Source organism: Ursus maritimus, unplaced genomic scaffold (genome assembly GCF_017311325.1).
Source record: "Ursus maritimus isolate PB19 unplaced genomic scaffold, ASM1731132v1 scaffold_16, whole genome shotgun sequence".
NCBI lineage: Eukaryota > Metazoa > Chordata > Mammalia > Carnivora > Ursidae > Ursus > Ursus maritimus.
This window is the reverse complement of record NW_024424008.1, coordinates 10,345,057-10,369,343: the sequence shown is the minus strand read 5'-3', so window position 1 is coordinate 10,369,343 and position 24,287 is coordinate 10,345,057. Positions and strand designations below refer to the sequence as shown.

Here is a 24,287-nt window from a genome sequence, read left to right as displayed (position 1 = left end):
GGCCTACTGCTGGGAGAGGGGGTTAGGGGCTTACACTCAGCCTTTGCATTTCTCTCCAATCTGGAGAGCAACAAGGTCACAGCAGAGTTTAGAAAGGGACAGAAACCTCTTCCGCTGAAAGTTGACTTTTAGGAGACACACAGAAAACACCAGACCTCAAGGCAGACACGCCAGTCCTGTGTCCCGTCCCTGGTCCGGTGGATCGGAGGAAGGCGGCATGGTCTAGCAGAAGAGCCAGACGCCAGCGGAACCTCGGTTCCACTCACTAGGTGACCCCAGGCAAGCTTGCAAGGGCTCCCTGCCGTGTCCCCAGGGCACGGCACCCATGGGCGCTCAGGGGTGTCCGCTACTCCACGGCGTAACTGGGAGGAGGTGAACTCACGGAAGCCAGTGAGGCTGGACCATAGCGGCACGGCAGAGGTTTTGGCGTAACTGCTCCGTGGCCCTCTAAATAAAATCCCCCCACCACAGGCCCTTCCCACCTCCACACCTTCCCAAAGGCCACACTGGGGCCTGAGCCCCCCCGGGGTCATCTGGGAGGGCCCAACGGGAGCGTCAGGTGACTGAGGAGCACTGACTTGCCAGGCTTACCCAGGCAGCAGGAGGTAGAGCCAGGGCTAAAGCCCGGGATTCCCGCTCCCTGCTCAGGGCACCTCCCTTTCCCCCACAGCAGGTGCCAAGCACAGAGGGCTCTTGTCCGTGGGACACAGCAGGTCTGAGGTAGGGTGTGCTCAGGGACCGGTAAACCTGTCTAGAAGTGGGGGAAAGGCCTGTGTAGGGACATGGCAGAGAGAAGTGAGGCCCAAGCGCAGGCCTGAACCCCCGATCCCAGGGCTGGCCTGCCCAAGTCATGGCTTTGCCGCTGGCTCTGCCTCCTGAGCTGTGCTGGATGAAGTGAGGCAGGAGCCGTGGCAGCTCAGGGGCAGCAAGTCCCTGCTTCGGGTCTGGGGCAGACCACGTGTGCTGGCTGGAGAGAAGAAGAGAATGGACCCCAGCACCTTCCTATTCAAAGAGGGATCTGGCATGATCCCAGGGTCCTGGGATGGAGCCCCATATCGGGCTCTCTGCTCAGCGGGGAGCCTGCTTCTCCCTCTTCCTCTGCTGGCCGTTCCCCCTGCTTGTGCATGCGCGCGCACACTCTCTCTCTCGTCAAATAAATAAATAAAATCTTTAAAAAAACAAACAAACAAAGTGGGACCTGGTAGCTGTTTAGAAATGCAGGATCTGGGGCTCCAGCCTTGATCTACCAAATCGAAATCTGCATTTTAACAAGATCCTCAGCCAAAGTCTCCGGTAGAGCCAGTCGGGGGCAGGGAAGGAGCTAGGGGCAGGAGCTGGGGACCTGGACCTTCTGCTAGGCAGGGACTAAAAGGCAATGGAGGGGAGGGCATCAGACACTGCTTCACGCGGCCAATCCCCACAGCGGCCAGGAACCACGAGTCCGGCAGCTTGAGGAGCGCTTAAGGAAGGGGCTCGCTGTCTAGCCCTTGCGCTGGGTCAGGGCCGGCCAACTGGTTCCACTCCCCATACGGAGTTCTTCTGCTTGGGGAGGGGCCGCACAGTAACTCCACGCTGGGGGCGTTATCTCCCATCCAAACCACTGAAAAGACATTCTTGGTAATGCCTAAGCCAAATCCACCTGCCAAGCTTATTAGCAGCATCTCGCATTTGGACAAGGTCAGAACACAGGAAGGTGTGCGACCCTCCCCCTATTGACCAGGCGGGAAGAAGGGGCCTAAGGGACTTGCACCAGCCCCATGGCAAGCAGCCAGAGCCGGGCTTTTTCTGTGCTGCCCAGCCTGTTCTCACCCTGCCTTATTCCAGCCACCACCCCTAGCCCACTCTACAAAAAAGTAGGAAACGCCAAGTCCACTGAGGTGTTTCTGTGGAAGTCAGAGTGAAAGGCTGCCTAGAGGGGAGCCCAGGGGGAAACTGCCACTCTGCGTTCCTCAGGCCTGGCCCACTCGGCTGCCTCCGGGCCAGACCATCCCAACCTGGCTGACTGCAGAGCCCAGCCCTGGACCTGGCCTGTCCGTGACGCTGAACCCCAGCCCCAGGGGAAGCCCCGTATGGATCTGAGAGATGTCAAGTCATGGCTCTTCGGCCCAGAAAACCTCTCCTTGCTGTGCCCACCTGACGAGACCCTGACAATGAGATGAGGCAGCTCATCCTTTAAAACCCAGAAAGGGTAAGCCTTTGGAGAGAGGCCGTCATTCTTTCTCCGGGATTATAAACTCTAAAGCCCGTGCAAACCTGCAACTGTCAGAAGCCATCCCACCTGCTCACGGAGAGACCCTGTCTGGAATGAAGTCAGGAGACGCCCACAGAGGGGCGCCTGGGTGGCACAGCGGTTAAGCGTCTGCCTTCGGCTCAGGGCGTGATCCCGGTGTTATGGGATCGAGCCCCACATCAGGCTCCTCCGCTATGAGCCTGCTTCTTCCTCTCCCACTCCCCCCTGCTTGTGTTCCCTCTCTCGCTGGCTGTCTCTATCTCTGTCAAATAAATAAAAATTAAAAAAAAATCTAAAAAAAAAAAAAAAGGAGAGGCCCACAGAACAGGGAACTAGGGAGAGAAAAGAAGACCCCTCTAGGTCCCACAGCCCCTCAGCTGTGCCAGCTGCTGACTGCACATCCGCTCTCCCACAACGGAGCCGGGCCCGGGTGTGATTCACATCTGGGTCTCCGGTGGCCTGCCAGGGCCTGGCCCAGAGCAAACACTGAGAAGGTTTGCGGAGCGAGTGGAAGAGCAGGTCTCTGTTCTGGCTGTTCCTCAGGCCCCCCAGCTCCCTCTATTCACAGCTAGGTGACGGCTGTGCTTCCCGCACGGCCCACACAGCACTTTCTCAGGCACTCGGATTCCTTACTAGGCCCGTGAGCTTGGCACCGTCACTCTCATTTTGATGGTGATAAAAAAGTGACAGGGCCAAAGTCACTCAGCCGGAGAGAGTTGGACTCAATTCAGGCTCAAAGTCTAGGCTTTGATTCTGTTCCCAGGCCGCAGGCTGCCCCCGCCCCCAAGTTCCTTCTCTCTTCTCCCCACAACAAAGTAGGGGGAAGCTGGGAGGGGCTAGGCCAGGAGCAGGCATCTCTTGGAGTTAGGTGAAGTGGCAGCACGCCTCGAGGTTTTGGTCCCAGTTCTGCCACCGACACCTGTGTGACTTTGGCCACGTCACTTTACCTCTCTGGGCTTTGGTTCCCCATCTATACCAGGAGGGTGGCGAGAATGAACTCTACAATCTCTTCGACTGCTGGACTCTGGTGTCCACCCTGCTGGGGACACGCCCTAGAGGCTCACCCTTTGGCCACAGCCCCGGTACGGTTGCCCAACCGATGGGAAGTGAGGTTCAGCTGGGTACCCGCTGGTCACAGCCACCCTGACCACCCAGCTGTCAGCACCTCCTCCGCCCAGGCTGTGACAGAAGCAGGTGTGGATGCCAGTGCTGCAATCAGATGCCACACTTGTCCCCAATCTCGGGTGGGGCCTCAGCATCTCGCCGCGTCTAGTCTGCTCCCACACCACCCTCTCCCGGCCTCCCTCGGCGCAGAGCCCCCTCCATGCCCTCTCAGCTCCCGTCCCACTGGCCACCCCCTCTGCCAGGGTCTCCCCGGTGCCAGGGCTCATACCGACGCATCTATATGCCCAGAGCCCCGCACAGGGCCCGGCGAGAGCAGGTGCTCAGAGAGGATCACGCATGAACGGACAGACCCGTGAACCACAGAGGCCGTGGGAGGCCTGGGTGTCCGAGTCAGATGGGGCGGCCTGGCAGGAAGGCCCCTGGCACCCTCACTGAGGACTTGGTCAGGGTCGTGGAGGGAGCCTCTCTCGCCCTCCCTGAGCGTGAGTTTCCCACTGTGATGGGAACAGTACCCACGACCTACACGGCTTTTTTTCATGGAGGGAGACAAGACAGGCCACAGAGTCACTTCACTAGCCCTGTGGAAAAATGTCCCCAGCAGCTCATTCAAGCGGCTGCTCCCAGGCTAGAACTGTCTAGCTCACCACTCACTTTACACAGCTCACGGACTTCTAGATTCATGGAGGCCAGAGAGAGTGGAGCTGCCAGAGAAGCCCAGAGCACTTCTCTGATCCCCAGAAAGGAAGCCCCCCCATCCATCTGGGGCCTCAGTGTCCCACAACACTCCCTGGGAAGGCAGACAAGGCAGGGATGGGCAACCCCATTTCACAGAGATGGAAACTGAGGTGAGGTGAAGCCAAAAGAGGTTAAGCCCGTCGCTTGAGGTCAGGGTACCAGGGAGCTAGGACTCAAGGCTGGAATTTGGGCTCTGCGTCCCTCATCATTCCCGTGATGCCAAGCTATTGGGCTGGTCCCCACTAGGCAAGCCAGCGCACACCCAGACTTTGGGAACACACCCCTGCCTAAGGGCGGGCTGCCTTCTTGGCCCCAAACCATGCCCCAAGTCTACCAGGGACATCCTCCCACGCGCTGGCTGTGCGAGGGGTGGAGGCACCTGCGAGCCCCTACAAGGACGGCTGCTGCCGCAGGGCTAAGCCAGCCTGTTGCCCTGGGGCCGACCACCCCTCAGTCCCAGAGCTTAGGCTGGTGTGGCAGTGGGAAGGGCTGTGTGAACACCTTCTTGCCCAACATCTGATAGCAGAGTGACCAGGGAGGCCACACCCGGGTGATGAAACCAGGGTTTCCTGGGCTTCCTCTTCCACACGCCCGACGGGGGCAGGCTCTGAGCCCTAATCCCCTTAATCTGAGGAAGGCCCCTCGGCCAGCTCTGCCCCCACATGGCTCTGTGACCTGAGGGAAGTCACCCAGCCTCCCTGAGCCTCGGTGTCCTCATCTGTAAAATGAGGACAATCATCCCCACCTCACAGGGTTGCTGGGACAATGAAATAAAGAAAAAAAAAATGCGTGCAAGGCACATTCAGCATTTGTTAGGTGATCAGATGGTAGCCACTGCCATTGCTTCAGCCACAGACCGCAGTGGCAAGGGGCAGAAGAAGTGAGCAAACACCAAGTTTGTCAGGATGTGTGTGTGATGAGACGAGGGGCCAGAGCGAGGGTGCTGGCAGGGGAGGCTCCGAGGGGGCGGCGAGGCCTCAGCAGGGCCTTGATGACAAGATCTGGGAGGCGAGGGGAAGGAAAGCAGGTGCTATGACTGGGGGCAGCTGGGGGAATAAAGGCTCGGAGGCAGTTATAAAGGGCCGGTCTAACGACCCGGGAATGGGGGTTCACGTTTACCAAAAATGAAAGCTGAAAATAGAGAAGCTGGAAAGGACCTGATGAGCCAAAAGTGGCCTCCTGGAGAAGGTAGGCGGGGACAGAGACCAGGCTTGAAGCCTGAGGCACTTACTAGGTGCCGAGGAAACAGCAGTGAACACAGCAGATAAAGTCTCACCTGTTCGGGGCTTGAATCCTGCTCGGGAGAGAGAAAGCCCCTACACGTAAACGTGCAATGTAATGCCAGATGAGAGCTCAGAAAAAAAATAATTTAGGGCGATGAACTAGAGAGGGGGCAGGAGAATCCTCTGACCTGTGGAGAGGAGGCTCTGAGTGAGGCCGGCCTCCCTGAGGAGGCAGGAGCACACATGAACGGCCATAGGTCATGCCGCGGGATGGCCCCCGCTGCTTCCTCCACTCGCCTTCGCTGCCAGCACCTGGGGAGGGGGCATGCCAGCCAGGAAAAGGTACAGAAGACAGGAGGCTAGGCATCAGGAGACCCTGGCCTCTAACCGGCAGGAAGTGTAGCCTTGGTGAGTCACTTCCTGTGCAAGCCTCAGTTTCCTCATCTGTGCAGTAGAGCTAATACCCACCTCGCCAGATTCTTGTGAGACTTAGATGATGTGTGGGCAAGAGCTTCATAAAAAGTAAAGAGTTGCATGAACGCTAGGTAATTATCCAGGGAGCCTTGGCTTCCTCTCCTGTCTGATGGGCGTAACAACCCCTGCGTCACCCAGAAGCAGAGGGGTTGGCATCAGCACACCTGGGATTGAAACCCTGGCTCTGACTACTGTGAGACCCTGAGAGCCACTTCCCTGTCTGACACTCAGTGTCCTCCTAAGTCATAATCCGGGATTGTGGTGAGGAATCTAAACGACGTATAAAAAGGGACAAAGAGTGCCTGGCCCATGTGACAGAGCACTAGGAAGAGGCCAGTGAGGTCACAGAGAAGTCCCAGGGGCTTCCTGAGGACGGAAGTCATCTTGCTCATGTCCTCAGCCCCCAGGGTGTCACACCTGGGCCCACCTGGACCCAAGCTCTGCCCTCAGACAACAGCTGCCTAGTGGACAGTGAGGAAGTCGCCCGAACTACTCCAAAGGCCTGGGTACAAGTCTGCATAGAGGCAGGGAGATGGACATACTGACCCTGGCAGACCCTTCTAGCCCCAGGGAGGTCCAGAAAACTAGGCCAAGGACCTGACAGGGGCCACTTCTTCAAGGCCAGAGGCGAGTTCTCTTCTGTGGCTGCCCACGGGCACCTTTCAGCAGGAATCACACGTGTGGTGACGGAAAGGCTAGTGAAGACTCCGCGGGGAAATGCCTCCGGATTTTAGAGTCCCCCTCCGTGCCTGGGCCCCTGGAAACCTCGCACACAGAGCACCTCAGCACCTGCTCCGTCAGATACTCCTTCCTTCCAGGAAGACTGTCCGCCCTCCTGGCCCTGCCAGCCGTCCCCCCAGCTAGAGTCCCGTCACCTTCAGCTCCCGTCTGGTCAGCTCGTGCTTGGTGGACACCTGCCGGGCCCTGAGCGCTGACACCTCAGAGGCTCTCCTCAGGCTTCCTGGCCGACCATTCCTCGGGGAAGCCCACCTCACCCCTACACTCAGCGTTTCTCATTATAGGCAACAGTATGCACTTGTTTGCACGGACCGCATCTCCTTCATCTGGGTCCCTGTGCCCAGCATGGGGTCAGGCACAGAGCAGGGGTTCGGTCAAGTGTCTACTGAATGACTGGATGCTGGAGGGGACTGCAGTGAATAGACAAGGTCCGGACACCACAGAGATAGGCCCAGTCCACAGCTGACTGACCGGGGCCACGACAGATGGTCAAACGGAGCTTTCTGGGAAATCAGGAGGGACGGGTCTCCTCCAGCTAGACAGGCTGGGGTTAAAGGTAAGGGCAACGGTGGAAGACTCCAGAGTGAGGGAGAGAAGGATGGAGCCCAAACACTGCCATTCATTCCACAAGCGCTTTCTAAGTATCCTTTCCACGTCAGGCCAGGTGCTGCAGACCTAGGGTGGCAGCTGCCAGACCCCACTTCTCGTCTGCCTCTTGGGCACCTGCTGGAGGCCGAGCTCTGCCTCTGGGCAGCACTCCCCAGCTATGGCTGGGGAGGCAGGGCTGTGAACAATTAGGCCCAGAGAGTAAGTCAGGGCCGGGGAATCTAGGGGGGGCCCCCAACCCGATCTGGAGGATGTTCTCACAGATGCCTTCCTGGAGGAAGTGATGGGTCAGGTGAGGTGAAAATGATGAGCAAGGGTTAGCCAGGCTGACAGGAGGGAGGGCCAGGGGCAGGACCCCAGGTGCTGGAGTCCTGCGTGGCATTTGCAAAGGCCTGGAAGGAAGAGAGAGCGCACACTGGAGGAATGAACTGCAAGTAGTTCGGCCAGGCTGGAGCATGGCAACTGTGTGAGCGGGGGAGTCCAGTGGAGAAGGCGGCTAGGGAGCCATGAAGGACTGGGAATGTCAGGCCAAGGCGTCCTGGGCTCCATCCCAGAGGCCGAGAACGCTGCTGCTCACCCCTCCCATTCCCTTCACCAGCTGCAGATGGGGCCCCCGGGGCCCCTTGGCCACAAGCCGGCCATTCACCTGGTCCCAACACACTGGTGAGTTCTTTCCTGGAAAGACCAACAGTCTCCCCTTCGAGGGGTAGGTGTCCAGTTGGGACATCTGACCCGAAGGGGAAGCCAACACACAGCCGTGGTGGGCACGGGCACGCTGGCTGTGAAGCTCCTGGCTTGGCCGTCAGGACGCTGTGGAGCCTCAGTAGATCCCTGCCTGGTCCTCAGGGCTTCCTGTGTGGGATCTTAGCAGGGAGCTAGGCGTCCTCGGTATCCACAGAGAGGCTGGGACCCTGGGGCTCCCCCTTCCCTCTGTAGGTCTCAGACTCCTGAACCCTGGAGGTGATTGCTGAGGACCCCAGTGGCCCACTTTCCCCACCCCCACATGCTGGCACATTAAAAAAATAGCTATTGAAGTAGGAGGGGTTGCCATGGCAACACCACCAGCTTGTAGGTATGTCACCGAGGAGTTTCCAAATAGGCCCCTACCACAATCCATGAGCAAGTGTGGGGAGCTAGGCTCTTCTGCGGCACACACCTGGGCCCCACGCAGGACATGAGCCCATTTTCACAAGGACAAGCAGAGAACGGGAATGAGGAAGAGGTTGGGCCCCAGGCTCCCACAGCAGTGAGGGGCAGGACTGGAATCCCATTTCTGCAGCAGAGCTGGAATGAACCTGAGAGGACCGGCTCTTCCGGCTCTCCTCACTGTACAGATGAGGAGGCTGGCATCCCGGGAGGGCAGGGTCTTGCCAAGGCTACATGGGAAGCAGATGCAGAGTTAGGCTCCTGGCCCTTTACTCAGGACTCTTAAATCTGCTCCAATAATAAAAGGAATTCGTGCTTCCTGCGTCTGTCAATTTGCCCAAAGGGTTTGTGGGATCGGCTCCCTTGGGTCCGCACCATAACCTGGGCAGCTACTCCTACCATGCTTTTGCCCGTTTCACAAATGAGGAGACTGACAGTCAGGAAGGCACAGTGGTTTCCTGAGGTTACAGAGCGGTTTGGGGGCCGCACAGGGGCTGGACAGACCCGAGACCTGACTCCTAGCCCCAGGCCCTCCGCTCTGCCAGCAGCAGCTCCATACCCGGGAGACCCCAGAAGTGGTGGACACCGAGCAGCTCTGAGTGCACCTTTCCCAGGAGCCCTCAGATCTTCCCCCCAGGTGGTTCTAGGTGAGCACCCGGGGCTTGGAGACGGCATGCTCTGTCTCCCTTGTCTCTGCCTCTCGGCACACTAGGGCCCCAGCCCACGTTCACCGCTCGGGGGTCCTGCAGTCAAACTGCCCGTCCCACCCAAATCTCATGCCTCTGCTTGATGCTCTTCCCTGTACCTGAATGTTCTCACCTGCCTTGCTAACACCTATTCGTCTTTCAATATCCAGAAAGCCTTCCCTGACCCCAACCGAGATGATTGAGCTGCCCCGGCCTCACCTTCAGGCCTCCGCGGCTCCCCTTGCTTCCTTCCCTGTGCGGTGTGCACGGTCATCCTGCGTCCATCCCCCTCGAGGGCAGGGACCAGGGCGGATGGACCCAGGGGCAGTACAGAGCCTGACACACAGCGGTGCTCCGGCAGCAAACCGGAGGGCCCACACCCCACGTCCCCACCACGGCAAGGCCTTCCTGGGTGCACTCGAGCGGCACTAGTTTACAAAGCACTTTCCATTCATGGTCACTCAAGGCCTCACACTCTTGAGAGTCTGAGATTTCTGATCCGATTTTCCATACGGGGGAGTGAGATCCCCAGAGGCTAAGGGAGCCATCCAGCCACGTCCCAGAGGGAAGGCAGGGCTGGCATCCTGGCTCTCTGGCTTCTAAAGCTCTGGAAGTGATGACGGGGACCAGGGAGAGCCCAGCTCGCCCCACTTGGCACTCTGCCCTGGAGCCAGCTCCTCAGCAGACTGAGGGTGTCTCCGCAGCAGGAAACGGCTGCAGCCCCCGCGGCCAGCACAAGCAGGCACAGAGAAGGCCTGAGGAAGGACTGAGGAGTCACACTGAAGCTAAAAGCAGGACTTCCTCCCAAGAGAACAGGGCAGCTCTGAGGAGCGCTGAGGTTCCATTAATGATTCACTCATTCGACAAATATTTACTGACCACCTACTACATGCCATACATTATACTAGATACCAGGCACACCACACTGAGAAAGGCAAGGTCCGTGCTCCCAGGGGGCTGTCAATCTTTTGGGGGAGACGATTACTAAACAGGTAAGGACACATGATAATTTAGGTAATGAGAAGGGCTATAAACAATAAAACAAGGTGGGGCAATTAGGGGGCAGTTCTACACATGGCAGGGTCAGAAAAGTTCTCTGAGAGGAGACTGAAGGATCCAAAGCAGCCATGCAAAGATCTGGACAGAGGCGCAGCGTGTGCAAAGGGCCCGGGGTAGGACAGAACTGGTGGGAGAACTGGAGGAACAGGAAGACCAGTGGCAGTTCTAGAGCACGGCATGGTGGGAGATGTGAGGTGGTGGGGGCTGCTCACGTGGGGCTTTGTGGCCTCCTGGAAGAGTGTGGAAGGTCTGACATATGATGAGGGGCAAGTGCCAGTTCATCACCTGGCATCAGAGCTCTGGGGGTCTGTGGTGTCTCTCCCCGTCAGGGCAGCTGGGGGAGCTTCTGCAAAAGCGCTTGGTTAGGAGCGATCTACCACCTCATCCTGGAGACTAGGAGCAACCTCCACTCATTCCGAGTAAATTGGCAAGCATCTGCGACCGTCAGAGCCCTGTGCTCAGCCCTTCACCTCCTCTCTTGGTCAAGGAGGCAAGTCACAGACTAGGAGATGGATCTGGGTTCCAACCCTGCACCAGTCCCTTCTCTGTACCAGTCCCTTCTCTCTGGGGCCCTCACTATCCCATAGGTAACATGTGGGCTGGGCCAGATCCAGTACTAACAGATAGCTATGATTTTATGACTCAAGTACTTGCTGCTGAACTTGAGGTGGGAGGCTGGGGGTGGGGCAGGATTTCCACATTGGCTACTGAGTCACCCAGCCTGTCAATGAAATATTACTCTTGGCCCTCCTTTCCCAGCACAGAAGAGCCTTTGGTAGCACAGATAACCCCAAAGTGGCCTCTGTGCAGGTAGAGAAGGGGTGCAGGTAGGGAAGGGGTGTATTTCTACAAAGACATGGGGGAGAAGGGAACAGGAAAGTGACATTTTCATCCTATGATTTAGGACTGGGTTAGGTAACTGTCAACCCACAGTTCCGGAATTTCCCAACATCTATCCTCTTAGTTTCCCTCCCTACCAAGCTCCTGCTTGCATACCCCCAGTAATGGGGAGCTCCTTCTCTACCCACGCCAAGCCTGTTGCAGTCCTCAACAGCCGTTAGAAAGGATTTCTCCATTTCATCAAAACCTGCCCCCTGTAATCCCACCCCCGTCCCACACAGAACAAACGAATCAGCTCAGGATTTTATTGGAGTTGCCACCATTTTGTTCCGTGTCTTGGGCTAAACCCTGAGGATCTAGGCAGGCGTCAGAGGACTCTGACCTGAAGAGCCTCTGGTGCAGGGACAAAGGTAGGGATGCGAACGTGACAGACTCTGCAGCCGCCACCCCAGGCACGGGACAGTCCTTCGGAGACCAGAAGTTACCAACACAGACTCGCACCAGCCCCAGCAGACACCCACCCACCCATGCTCCCACAGCTGCCTTTTTCTTTTGGCCAAGAAACCGGTCAGCAAGGTATCTATTTCAATCTCTCACCCAACACAGGACTTCCTTTCACAGAATCCATGGTCTCTCCTTGAATATCGCCACTGACAAGGTGTTCACCACCTCGCAACAGTGGACACTTATCCGTAGAGGCAATCTAGGCCAGTGAGGAGTGTCTTCAAAGACCAAGGATGTAAGAAGCCGGTCTAATGGAGATGCCTAGATAACCTAAAATCCGCTTCGGCACCCTCCCCTACCCGCCCAGTCTTTCACCAAAGCCGATCCGGAGAGCAATCATGTGACTGGTTTGTATTTCACACCAGCCCATGGTGGAATTCCTTGCAGCCAGTTTAAAACAAACAAACAAGGGGCGTCTGGGTGGCACAGCGGTTAAGCGTCTGCCTTCGGCTCAGGGCGTGATCCCGGCGTTACGGGATCGAGCCCCACATCAGGCTCCTCCACTATGAGCCTGCTTCTTCCTCTCCCACTCCCCCTGCTTGTGTTCCCTCTCTCGCTGGCTGTCTCTCTCTGTCAAATAAATAAATAAAATCTTTAAAAACAAACAAACAAACAAACAAGGAACAAAAAGTTCTTAAGATCTGAAAACAGCATGGGGAAATGCTCCTGATAGGAGATTGAGCGATTTGGTCAAAATCATTCACTGAAAGTCCTCCTGCAATACCAACTCGAGAACATGAGAGTTGACAGCTCCCAGAAGATACAGCTCACAGCCCGTGGACAGCAGAGGCGAGGGAAGGGGATCTCCGGGAAGGACTACCACAGACAGCATCCCTAGCCTGTTCTCTGGGGACAAAGGCATTTTTTAAAGCATGAATGTGGGTAAGTCCCTTCCTTCCCTTGTTATGGGCATCAAAGGGTACAATGAACAGAAAAGCACTCTTACGTGAGAGGAGAGGCTGTCATGGGCTATCAGGCCGGATACATGGGGCAGCTCGGGCTGCTGGCCGCCGAAATGGCAACAGCAGCTCGGTATCTCTCCAAGGGCAATGAGCAGCGCTCCAAGGGCAATGCCAGCACCCAGGACACAGTTAAACTGTGATACAGCTCCAGGGTGGTTACTCTGCAGCCACTAGAATATTATAAGTGATTCTGAGCAAGAGAGGAAATCCTCCGAGAAACCAGGATTGAGAACTATAGGCGTAGCCTGCCCTCAACTTTATGTAATGTGTATAAATAAAATTGCAAAGAAATATACTAACACGGCAATAGGAAGCTATTTTTGGATAGTTGACAGGTCAGCAATTGTTATTTTCTTCCTGTTTTTCTCTGTTTTTCAAAATTCCAATAATTAGTATTTTTCTTATAATGAAGGTGGAGACTAGGCGACTGTCAGTTACTGAAGAAAAAATGCTAAGTAAGAGAGGTTCAGCAAGCAGAATAAAGACTTAGGAGGAGGGAGAGCAGCTTCAATATACACACAGACCTAGGACAGCTGTGATTGACTTCCCGGGGTCTCCCTTGGCCAAGGCGTCTGTCAAGGAAACCTCAGGAAGGTCACGCCTCTTCCCATCAATTTCTCCAACTGTAAGTGAGTACCTATATATTCACCAAGGGCCTCAGGTCCACACTGGTGGAAGAGGGCCTGGGCCACATGGAGGGGACCCGGGGTCCTCTGCCCCACTTTCTAAGGGTGCGGGGCTGAGCTGCCGCTGAGTGGGCTCCCGAGCAGGGGCTCGAGGATGGGAGGAGGGCAGAGTACAGTGTGGGCACACCTGTCCCAGGCAGGCATACTCCCCGGCTGGTGGCTGTTTCGGGGGATTGCAAAACCCTGCCACGCTGCCCCATCCAGTCTCTCAGGGCTTGCTCCACCCGGGGAGAAGACAGGGGAGGGAACTGCCAGGGGCCGCGGCCCGCCAGTGCTCGGGGTTGGGGAGGGCTTGTTAAATATCAACCTCATCTCACAGATGGGGAAAACAAGCTGGGGGAAGGAAAGTGATGTAACAGAGGTGACAAAAACTGATTAAGTGCCAGAGTGGAGCCTGAACTCAGACTTGACTACCATGCTGCCTGCATCTGATGAGGTCCCCAAGATCCTTCCCTCTTCCCAGACCTAGATGCGCGGCGAGAGGGGGCGGCACGCTTTCGGAAAAGAAAAGAAAGGGGTTGGGACCTCAGCCTGCACCCTGGCCAGTCCTCCAGCAACGTACGTACCCTCGTTATAAGCACACACCTGCCTGCCTTAGAGCCTTCGTCCCGTCCTTTCCCGAAAACCCTCTTGCGGCTCCCCAGCCCGGGATGAAATACCCCCGCTGCGGCGACCGCTCGCCTTCCGACCCCCGGCCCACCGCACCCGCCCCCCCGCCACCGGCGGGGCACCCCGGGGCCCCGCTCACCTCGCAGGACCCCGGAGTAGGCGGCGATGAGGGTCTTCATGCTGAAGCCGCTGCAGCTCACGGCCGCGCGGGAAGCCGGCTTGCCCCACGCCCCTGGCCCATGCCCCGGCCGCCGGGGCCAGGGCTTCGCGCCGAGCTTGGGCGCCGGGGTGGGGGGGACGGCGCCGACGCTGGGGCGGCTACGGCTCGGGGAGCTGGGGGCGCACCGCCCGTCGCGTCCCGAGCAGCAGCCGAATGCGGGCGGGCGGCGGCGGCCACTGCGCTCGGCGCTCTCGGAGCGCGGCGCTTTATCACCTCACAACCCGGCGGCCCGACGCGGGCTGGGGCGGGGCCGGCCGTTCCACGCGGCCCGCCCCCTCGTCCCGGGGAGCCCGAGCGCCGGGCGGCGCGGGTGGGCGGGGCGGGGCGGGCTCCCCGCGGGACGCGCGCGGGGCGGGGGCTGCCGCTCACCCCCGCCCCCGCGCGCCCTCGGCCGCTGCCCCGCGGGGACCCGCGGCTCCCGGCCCGGAGGACGCCGAGCACGTGCAGCCGGCCGAGCGCCTTACGGGTGTGTCTGCCCGCGGCCCGGCCTGCCCTTTGCTAGGATGCTAAGGCCCCGCCTCGGGTCGCTGGTGCCGGGGTTAGTTAGGTTAGGCCTGGGCTCCTCAGCCACCCCAGCTGCCTCTACCTTTCCATCTGGTTATCAAGAAAGCCCACAGAGCATCTCTCCCCTGCGGGGTGCTGCGGCCCCAGCCCAGCCAGCCCAGTCCCTGCCAGTGGGATGCTCACGTGGCTGAGGGGTGAGGCTCCGGGACCCCGGAGACATCCACACACGGGGGCTGTTGGCAGTCCTGGGACAGGAACCAGAGGAGGGAGGCCCCTGCCTCGCCTGGGCCTGGATGCACTTCCCAGAGGGGTTAGTGCACAGCAGCTTTGCCCTCGCAGCTGGAGTCTGACTCTGGCCCTGCCTTCCCTGAACCTCATCTCCGTATCTGTAAAATGGAAATAATAATAATTTTTGTGAAATGCTTTGAGAACTAAATGAGGTAAGATACAAAAAAGCCTAGCATCGTGCCAGGCACATGTTACAAAATCATCTTCCTTGCCCATTGGTGAGTGGTTTTGCAGATGGAGTCTGTGGGCACAAGGCAGAAGGACAGACGTGATGTCTTAAACTGGGAAGGTTGAGAGGAGATGGCACTTGCCGCTGGACCGGAGATGATCAGTATGTTTCTGCCAGGCCGAGAGGAGGAAGAAGGGCATTCAGGCAGAGGCCACAGCGCAGGGTAAGTCCTGGAGATGAGACCCAGAGCACCCTGGTGTGGCCAGAAAAGGGATGCAGGCAGGGGAGGAGTGGAAGATGAGGCTGCCCGGTGGACAGGGGCCAGATCTGAAGGGCCTTGTGATCTTGCCGAGAAACTTGGCCTTCATCCTGTGGGGGATGGACCAAAGGAGAGGTGCGAAGAGCAGGGCACCTTGATTAGATTGGAGGGTTGGAAAGAGCCAGTGGATTGGTGGTAGGGAAGTGGGGCTTGGGGAATAGGGCAATAACGTGGCTGGAGTTTGGCCCTTCACACACACGTGGCAGCTTTCTTTTTCCTGGGACTATGGTCCCCTGCATGAGGTGAGCACGGGGGACTCACCAGGCACTGACTCCCTCCCCGCCGCTCCCAACATCCCCACATGCCATCTGTAAGGGTCTGCCCTGTTCCGCCTGCAGGAGCTTGAGCAGGGGGCCTCTGGGACCCGAGTCACATTTCCTCTATCCTCTCCCTACCCAACCCATGGGTGCTTTGACCAAACCAGGAATAGAGAGGCCAAGTCAAGCTGCCAGGCAGGAGTTGACCAGGGTGGGCTTCACCAAGGATGGCATGTCCCACCGCCCCCCCCCCAGTCACCCATGTTGTGTTGCCTTTGGGAATTATGGGTGCCGCTTTGTAGTTTGGGGGGGGGGTTGGACACTTGCACACCTGAGACTCCTTACTGTGATAGCAGCCTTAGCCCCTCTACTGCACGTGGCCAGCCCACAAGGCAGAGAGGACACTTGCCTTAAGAGAGGCCTAGGGTGAAAAGCAAACACAAACATTTACCAAGTACCCTGTTCCATGCCAGTCTCTGTTCTGTGCGTACTTACCCAAGCCTCACAGCTGCCCTGCAAGGGATGATTATCACCTCATTTTGCAAGTGAGGTACAGACAGGTAAAGTGACTTGTCTTGAGGATTACAAAGTGAGGAAGTAGTAAAGCTGGGATTTACGTTCAAGCCTTCCTGAACCTTAAGCCCACGCGCTTCTCCTGACTTAAGCGGTTGGGGAGAGGGACCAGCCCCAATACTGGAACTACTTGATAATACCAAATTTCCGTTCATCACCTCCTTTAAACTTCCCCCATAGCCCTGTGAGATTATTCCCATTTTGTGGTCGGGAAAACTGGGGTTCAGAGAATCAAAGAGCTTGCCAGAGGTCATGTTGGGGCTGGGATTTGAACCAGTTCTCATGCCCAAGGCTAGGGCTTGTCTGGGTCAAACTCATTCCCAGTGCTCAGCTCACTCAGAGGGTGGGTGAGGAGAGCCTGGCATGGTCCTGTGGTCCAGAAACCCACCCACCTCCTCCTTCCTCACCCAGGAATTTGCCTGGCATGGCTGTTTTGTCACATGACTGCACCCCTACTGGGACTGCTTCCCTTCCCTCCAACCCCCCAGTGTCCTCCTTCTGAGTGACTTTACCACATGCTGCTTGGTCATCAAAAGCCAGAAAGTGTACAATCTTAGGTGACAGGCTAAGGGGTCTGGACTTTATCCTCAGAGCAATAGGGAGCCATCAAGGGCTTTAGCAGGGGTGACAAACGGCCAATTTTGTGCTCTAGAAAGATCGTTGTCCAAAGAAGAACGTATTCAGCTGTCACCTCCATAGCATCCTTCCTGATTACCTATGGCCTGCACCGGCCAGGGACCCTGCAGGAGACAACCTCTCTGGAATTGGGTAACTGGAGGAAATTTTCGTACAAAAACTTTGCAGAAATATAGGCAGGATATAGAGACAACTCAAGGGTTGGTGCAGTACCCCAAGGCTAGTAACGCTGTGGGAGTGCAGCTTGAGGGTCCAAAGGGAGGAAGCCACGCAGAGAAGGAGCTGTGTAGAGCGGACTGCCTGATAGCCTTGGCCTTCATTGAAGGGGAGTAGACCAGCTATGTTGACCCGGCAGGGTCATGCTCTGTCCCTCCCTCCAGTCTCCTGCTGGGCTTCCCGTTGTCCAGAGTATAAGGAAGCCCAATAACACAGCCCAGACAGAGAATTCAGTAAGCGTGCAGGATAGAGAAAGGTAGAGAGTGGGCCTAGGAGGGTAAATGGAAGGTACGCAGCACATGGGCCCTAGGAGGACCCTCTCTCAGCTCTGTGTCCCCATCAGACCCCTGGCCTCTCTCAGCCAGACCTTACTGCGTGCACAGCTGTCTTGCCCACGAGACGCTACTTGAGGGCAACGGTGGAATCCGAGGGCTGTCTGTGTCCCAGTGCCCAGTGCTGGGCCTGGCCCACAGGAGGGATTTGGGTAATACTGGATGGAAGAAAGGAAGGAAGAAGGGAAGGAAGGGAGAGAAAAGGGAAGAAAGGGAGAGAAGGGAGAGACGAGGGTAACACAGCCCGCACTAAAGTGATAGCAGGGCCAAAGGTAAGAAGGGAAGGTTGAAGGAAAGCTGAGGTCTTAGAATCTCCAGGTTTTGGGGACATGGACATAGGGCTGAAGGCCCACGGGGGTGATTGAAGATGACTTCAGGTTTCAAACCTCCCAGCTCTAAGGCCAGGCATGGGGCGGGGGCGGAGGGTGGCGCTGGGTCGTAGCCTTTGGCTATATGTTCTGTGACAGGTCTGGCCAGCTGGAGAAGAGCAGGGCTGAGACCCTTGGGAACAAGCCATCAGCACAGCCCCGGCCCCGTTTGAAAATGCTCTGTTGCAATGTGTACCGAAAGCTCCCCTTGCATCATTCCATCTGCAAGGTTCTTACTCAATTTCTCTTAAGACCGTTCCCCTGCAGGAAAAGGGGGCAAACCTCCTGTTGCACAGAGAGCTCCTGGTGCAGTCCGTCTGGCCCACCTTCCCTGAGACCCTCCTAGCCCGGTGCTGGCCCCGGGGTGCAGTCCTTTTTCTCCAGGAGCCTGCGTGCTGAGGGAAGAAGCAGACATGTTACAAAAAACAAGCCAACCATGACTATGTGTGAGGGACTTACCTAGACTGCCTGTGGTGATCGTTTTGCAATATATATACATAATTCTATATATAGATGAATATAAAGCGGCTCATCTTGCACACCTGAAACTAATCTTATGTCTCAACTGTGTTTTTAAAAAGACCGTTACTGGGGCGCCTGGGTGGCACAGCAGTTAAGCGTCTGCCTTTGGCTCGGGGCGTGATCCCGGAGTTCTGGGATGGAGCCCCATATCATCTCTGTCGAATAAATAAATAAAATCTTAAAAAAAATAAAAAAAATTTAAAAAAATTAAAAAAAAAAGACCATTACTCTTCAGCACAAGGCCCTTCTCCTGATCCACATGCACCAAGACCCTGACCCGGGCTCCAGACCGAAAAAGCCCCTAACCTTGCCACCTGTTAATGTCACCTACTGTGTCTGAGCGGCAGTCTGCCTGTGCTCCATCCAAGTGGGACTAAAAGTACCTCCTTCCTAGGATTGTAGGGACTAAAATAATAAACGTAGAGTGCCCAGCACAGAGCCTGGCCTATAGTATTCGACAAATGTTGTTATCAATAGAAGTACTTTGATCGACACTAAGAACTGGGGGGACAGGTTTACCTGGAAACGGGGCAACCTGTCCGAAAGCCTCTGAACAAACATGATGGAGGAGAGGAGAGTGAAACGCGGAGAGAAACCAGTGACCCTGAAGGGCACTAGAGAAGCCAGACAGACACCTCAGCGTGACCACAGCTCCCAAAGGAAAACCCACAAGGAGAGCAAGGGTCCTGGAAGGAGCAGAGGCCTAGTCAAAGGGGACTGGAAATGCGTGCGAGGATCGTGTTCAGCTGGAGAAGCCCTGGGAGACCGGAGGGGGACTACAGCAGTACTAACCAGCAGCCACTCTTTTTTTTTTTTTTTTTAAATTTTTTTTTTTTTTTAGAGGGAATACAAGCAGGGGGAGTGGGAGAGGAAGAAGCAGGCTTACAGCAGAGGAGCCTGATGTGGGGCTCGACCCCTTAACGCCGGGATCACGCCCTGAGCCGAAGGCAGACGCTTAACCGCTGTGCCACCCAGGCGCCCCAGCAGCCACTCTTCTAGCTACTTTACGTGTGTGGATTGGTTTCAGCCTCATGACAGCCCTGGAGTAAATACTACTGTAATTAGCCTCATTTTGCAGATGAAGAAATTTAGGCACAAAGGGGTTAAAAAAAATTCTTCCAGGGCCACAGAGCTAAGAACTGCCAGAGCCAGGATTTAAACCCAGGTAGTCTGGTTCCAGAACCTATAGGCCGTATAGTAGCTGCAAAATCCTGGCCCTTTCTCAGATCCACGGAATAAACTGCTTATTTTAAAGGCTGTGTGGTGTCCCTCGAGAGAAGGAAGCATTGGTTATCAGGAGCTGTTGCTGAGTCACCTAGAGGGAGTGCTTTTAATGCACCAATTCCCTTTCCGGCGGCCTTACTAGAGTCCCAAGCGGGCCTAGGTGCAGGCCCGTGGCACTCGGCACAGTCTTGCGCGCGCAGGGGGACCAGCAGGCACGCACGGTCCTGCCAGGGAGGAATAGCTGTCTCAGACGCAAGCTCATCCTACAGTGAGGGGTCCTGGTGACTCTAGACTCCACTCCCGTCCTGGCTTTGTGGAGTTTTGTCAATCAGGAACCTGTACAAGGATTTTGACACAAGGCACGCGGGAGACCCAAAGAAGGGCAGGAAAACAAATATTTGAGATGAGATGACCAAGATCAGAAGACCCTGAAGCCTGTAGAAGAGTGTTGACTCTCTCTTTACAAGAAATATAAAGTCAGGAATCGGATGGATGTGTTTCAGCCTCTTTCTTTAGTATCCTTGGCCTCCCCCAGGCTTTGGGTATGACGGGCTGTGACACTGAGTAGGGCTGACATCTTGATTAGGCTGACCTTCTGTGGAAGAGTGCATATCTAGAAACATACACACACCTCCCCCCTCAATAAGCACAACAAAGCTCTCTCCATCTCTGCTGGGCCATGCCACCTTCCTTTGCAGAGACAGCTCCTACCAGCCTCTTCATGGGCCCCCTGTCTCCAGCCCTGTGCTCCATGCTGACCCCCAGAATGATTTTCGGAACGCGCAATCCAACCATTCTCACCTGTGGCTCCCATAGCTTTAGGACGAGGCCCAAGCTCCTTAAGATGGCATTCAAGGCCTCACATGATCCTGCCCCTACTACTCTCTCTAGCCTTCCTCCATGCCTCTCTCTCATATGGATTCAGCTCTCTGGTCATATCAGGTCACTTGCTGTGTCCTTGAATGTACTTTCCGCCTCTGGGTCTTTGCTCACTCTGTGCTCTTGAACTGAAGTGCCCTTGAACTGAGGTGCCCTTCTCCCTTCTTGAACTGAAAAGTGTTTCCTCTTCAGCACCCTGCCCATCCTTCCTTCCTTTATACATCTCCCTCCAAGAAGCCCTCTCTACAACCAAACCCACTTTTTTGGTTTGGTTTTGTTTTTTCGTTAAACATTCACTTGAACATTAACACTGGGACCTGGGCTAGGAATATGGAGGCATACATGGCAGGGTCCTTGCCTTCTGGAAGTTCACAGCTTGGAGAAATACATACATACTTTGGCGTACATCCATAGTTTGGAGAAGCCAACATTTTGGAGAAACAGTTTGTATAATTTATCTGTCTAGATTCCTCCCTCTCCCATCTGACTGTAGGCAAAGACAAAGCTGACTCAAAGATTCCAGCACCTAGGATGAGACCTGGTATAGGGAAGACATCAGAAAAGAACGTATTGACTTCCTCATGGGTAAGGACTGAATGGATCTTATTCATTTTGTTGCCCACTTCCTGTGTGCAATCACATGCACTCTTGGGACCTGGAAAATACAATGTGGGCTTCTGTATTACATCTCATGTCACCCAGAATAACTTTTGTCATCATTCATTCATTCATTCATTCATTTATTCACTGATTCAATATCTTTATCACGTACATACTCTTTGCCAAGACCTGTGCAGGTGCTAGAGATATAATGGTGAGGAGAAATCAGACCCAGTCCCAACCCTCCTGGAACTTTTGAAGTTCAAGGTCAAATTGAGAAGTGGAAGTAAAGTCCTCATTGGAGTTTTTAGGGAAGGGGTCTTTTAGGGAAGAGACCAGAGATTGAAATGAATTTAGCCCTGACCTTGTTCATGACATTGGATATGCATCCTGTTATTTAACCTTCAGAACCCTGGAGATATGAGTTCCAAGAAGCTTAAAATAAAGATGAAGAAACTGAGGCTTAGAGAGGTGATAGCAAAAGGGCTGAGTCTGGTATCCTAATTGGTCTGATGCCAAAGCCCTTGCTTGTTCTAATTCACCTGGGTCTGGATGGAAGGGACAAAGGGAGGAAGGGAAAGAGGGAGAAAGAGAGAAGCTGAGCTACCCCTTCAGTCCTGTATTGGGATGGTGCTGTGGAGGTGGCTTGGGCAGGAAGGATAGACAAAATCTGGGTATTTTCCAGCACTGCCATTGGGCAATCCCCAGAATTAAGTCATGGTTGTCACTTCTTGCGTACCTGGTATTGAGAAAGAAGGTCAGGTCTAAAAATAAATTCAGGGCAGATAGCCCAGTGTGACCTCTGCCAGGCGTGGAGGATTGCTTTCTACAACAGTTTGGACATTCTGTGATCTGCACTTCCCTTCTCATCTACACAAGCCTCAGTGATATGCCAAGCACAGATGGGTAAAGAAATGGCTTGGCCATTCTGAGACCCCTCCGTTAGGACATTTCAACTAAGATATCAAATAGATCAGCAGGTGGTTGTTCATAATATTCACTCATCATCCTTTTAATATCTACAGGATCTGTAGTGATGTCTCTTTTTCGTTCCTAATATTGGCAATTTTTTCTTTTTCTTTTTCTCTTGACCAGTTTGACAGAGGTTTATTAATCTTATTTATTTTTCCAATAACAATCTTTGGTTTCAAATATTTTCTCTGTTTTCATTTATTTCTGCTCTTATCTTTATTGTTTCCTTCCTTTGGCTTGCTTTGAATATAATTTTTCTCTTTTTCTTAAGCTTATAGATTCCAAGCCTCTCTTGTTTTCTAACATAAGCATTTAATGCTATAAATTTCCCTCTATGAACTACTCTAGCTGCATCCCATAAATTTTGATATGTTGTGTTTTCATTTCATTCAGTACAAAATATTTTATAATTTCCTTTGTACTTTCTTCTTGACCCACTGTTTATTTAGAAATGTATTGTTTCCAAATATTTGGGAATTTTTCAGATATCTTTTTGTTATTGATTATTAATTGGATTCCATTTTTATTGGAAAACATACTTCATGTGATTTCAATTCTTTTAAATTTGTTGAGGGTTTTTTTCAGGGGCAGAATATGGTAATAGGGTCTGTCTTGGCAAATCTCATTTTCTCCCCCCAAATCCTTCATGTACACTGGAAATGAGTGTTTATTCTGCCAATGCCATGTAGAGTGTTCTGAAAAGGTCAGGTCAAGTTGTTTGATATTGTTATTTGGGTTTTCTAAACCCTTGTGGTTTTCTTTTCTTTTTTTTTTTAAAAAGATTTTTATTTATTTATTCGACAGAGATAGAGACAGCCAGCGAGAGAGGGAACACAAGCAGGGGGAGTGGGAGAGGAAGAAGCAGGCTCCTAGTGGAGGAGCCTGAGGTGGGGCTCGATCCCAGAACTCCAGGATCACGCCCTGAGCTGAAGGCAGACGCTTAACCGCTGTGCCACCCAGGCGCCCCCCCCCCCCTTGTGGTTTTCTGTCTACTTGTTCTATTAGTTACTGAATGGAGAGGAAATTTGAAGTCTCCAACTATACTTGTGGATTTATCTATTTTTTCTTTCAATTCTATCGGGTTTTGCTTCATGTATTTTGAAGATCTGTTATTAGGCTCTATTTATTTAGGGTTATTATGTTTTCTTGACAAATTGGCCCCTTTATCATAATATAATATGACTCTCTATTTCTGGTAATATTCCTTATTCTGAAATCTACTTTGCCTGATATTAACATAGCCACCAACTTTCTTTTGATTAGTGTTTGATTAGTGTTTGCATGGTGTAACTTATTCCATCCCTTTTCAACCTCTATGTTTTTATATTTAAAGCAAAGTCCTTAACATACAGGGAAATGCAAATCAGAAACCACAATAAGATATCACCTTCCACCTGTCAGAATGGTTAAAATAAAAGAGACAAGAAATAAGTGTCGGTGAGGATGTGGAGAAAAAGGAACCCATGTATACTGTTGGTGGGAATGTAAATTGATATAGCCCCGTGGAAGACAGTATGGAGGTTCCTCAAAAAATTAAAAATAAAAATACAATATGATCCAATCATTGCACTACTGGGTGTTTACCCAAAGAATATGAAAACACTAATTTGAAAAGATATATACAACCCTATGTTTATTGCAGCATTAATAGTGGCCAAGATATGGAAGCAACCTAAGTGGCCATTGGTAAACAAATGGATAAGGAAAATGTGGTATATATAAACAATGGACTATTACCCAGCCATAAAAAAGAATGAGATCATGCCATTTGCAGCAACATGGATGGACCTAAAGGGTATTATACTAAGTAAAATAAGTCAGACTGAGAAAGCCAACTGCCATATAATTTCACTCATACGTGGAATCTAAAAAAAAAAAAAGGAATAAACAAACAAAAAGCAGAATCAGAGCTATACATTCAAAGAACAAACATGGTTGCAAGAAGGGTGGGAAGATGGGCAAAATGGGTGAAGGGGAGGAGGAGATACAGGTTTCCAGTTATGGAATGAAGAAGTCATGGGAATAAAAGGCACAGCATGAGGAATATAGTCAGTGATATTGTAATAGAGTTGTATGGGGACAGATGGCAGCTACACTTGTGGTGAGCAGAGCATAGTGAATAAACTTGTCCAATCACTGTGTGGTGTGCCTGAAACTCCAGTAACAGTGTGTGTCAACTATCCTCAAAAATCAATAAATAAGGTAAGGTTCTTAAAATAATAAATAAATAAAAGTGAGGTTCTTACAGACAGCATATAATTGAGTCTTAAAAAAAAGAAAAAGCCTGTTTGATAATCTCTGCCTTTTAATTGGGTGTTAAACAAGATCATTGACCATTTATATAATCATCAATATGGCTGGATTTAAATGTACCACGTCACTAGTTTTCTATTTCTGAGATCTGATCCTATATCTTTTTTCTCTTTTCAAGCCTTATTTTGGATTAATTTAGTATTTTAATTCCATTAGATTCTACTACTGAGTTATTGATTATACCACTTTAAAAAGTTTTTAGTGGTCAATTTGGGGTTCACAATATACATCTTGAACTTAATCAAAATCTACCTTTGAAGAATAATGTATCA

The 24,287-nt window shown here is 53.5% G+C and overlaps 1 protein-coding gene and 1 long non-coding RNA gene across 4 annotated transcripts in view; one reads left to right on the top strand and one right to left on the bottom strand.

The window, feature by feature from the left end:
* DGAT2 (diacylglycerol O-acyltransferase 2) overlaps positions 1-14,052 on the bottom strand; it is a 31,251-nt gene extending 17,199 nt beyond the window's left edge. Inside the window, exon 1 of the mRNA XM_040630860.1 lies at positions 13,763-14,052. Coding sequence (XP_040486794.1) covers positions 13,763-13,802 — 40 coding nt within the window. The 5' untranslated portion in view covers positions 13,803-14,052. The remainder of the gene's footprint in view (positions 1-13,762) is intronic.
* The window catches only part of LOC103678063, a 31,272-nt gene continuing 18,999 nt past the window's right edge, over positions 12,015-24,287 (top strand). Inside the window, exons 1-4 of one of the 3 annotated variants that reach the window (XR_005834987.1) lie at positions 12,015-13,572; positions 14,870-15,027; positions 16,606-16,721; positions 17,605-18,101. This is a non-coding gene — a long non-coding RNA (uncharacterized LOC103678063). Of the gene's footprint in view, positions 13,573-14,869; positions 15,028-16,605; positions 16,722-17,604; positions 18,102-24,287 lie in introns of those variants that run through there. The other 2 variants (XR_005834989.1, XR_005834988.1) reach the window with 2 other exon arrangements.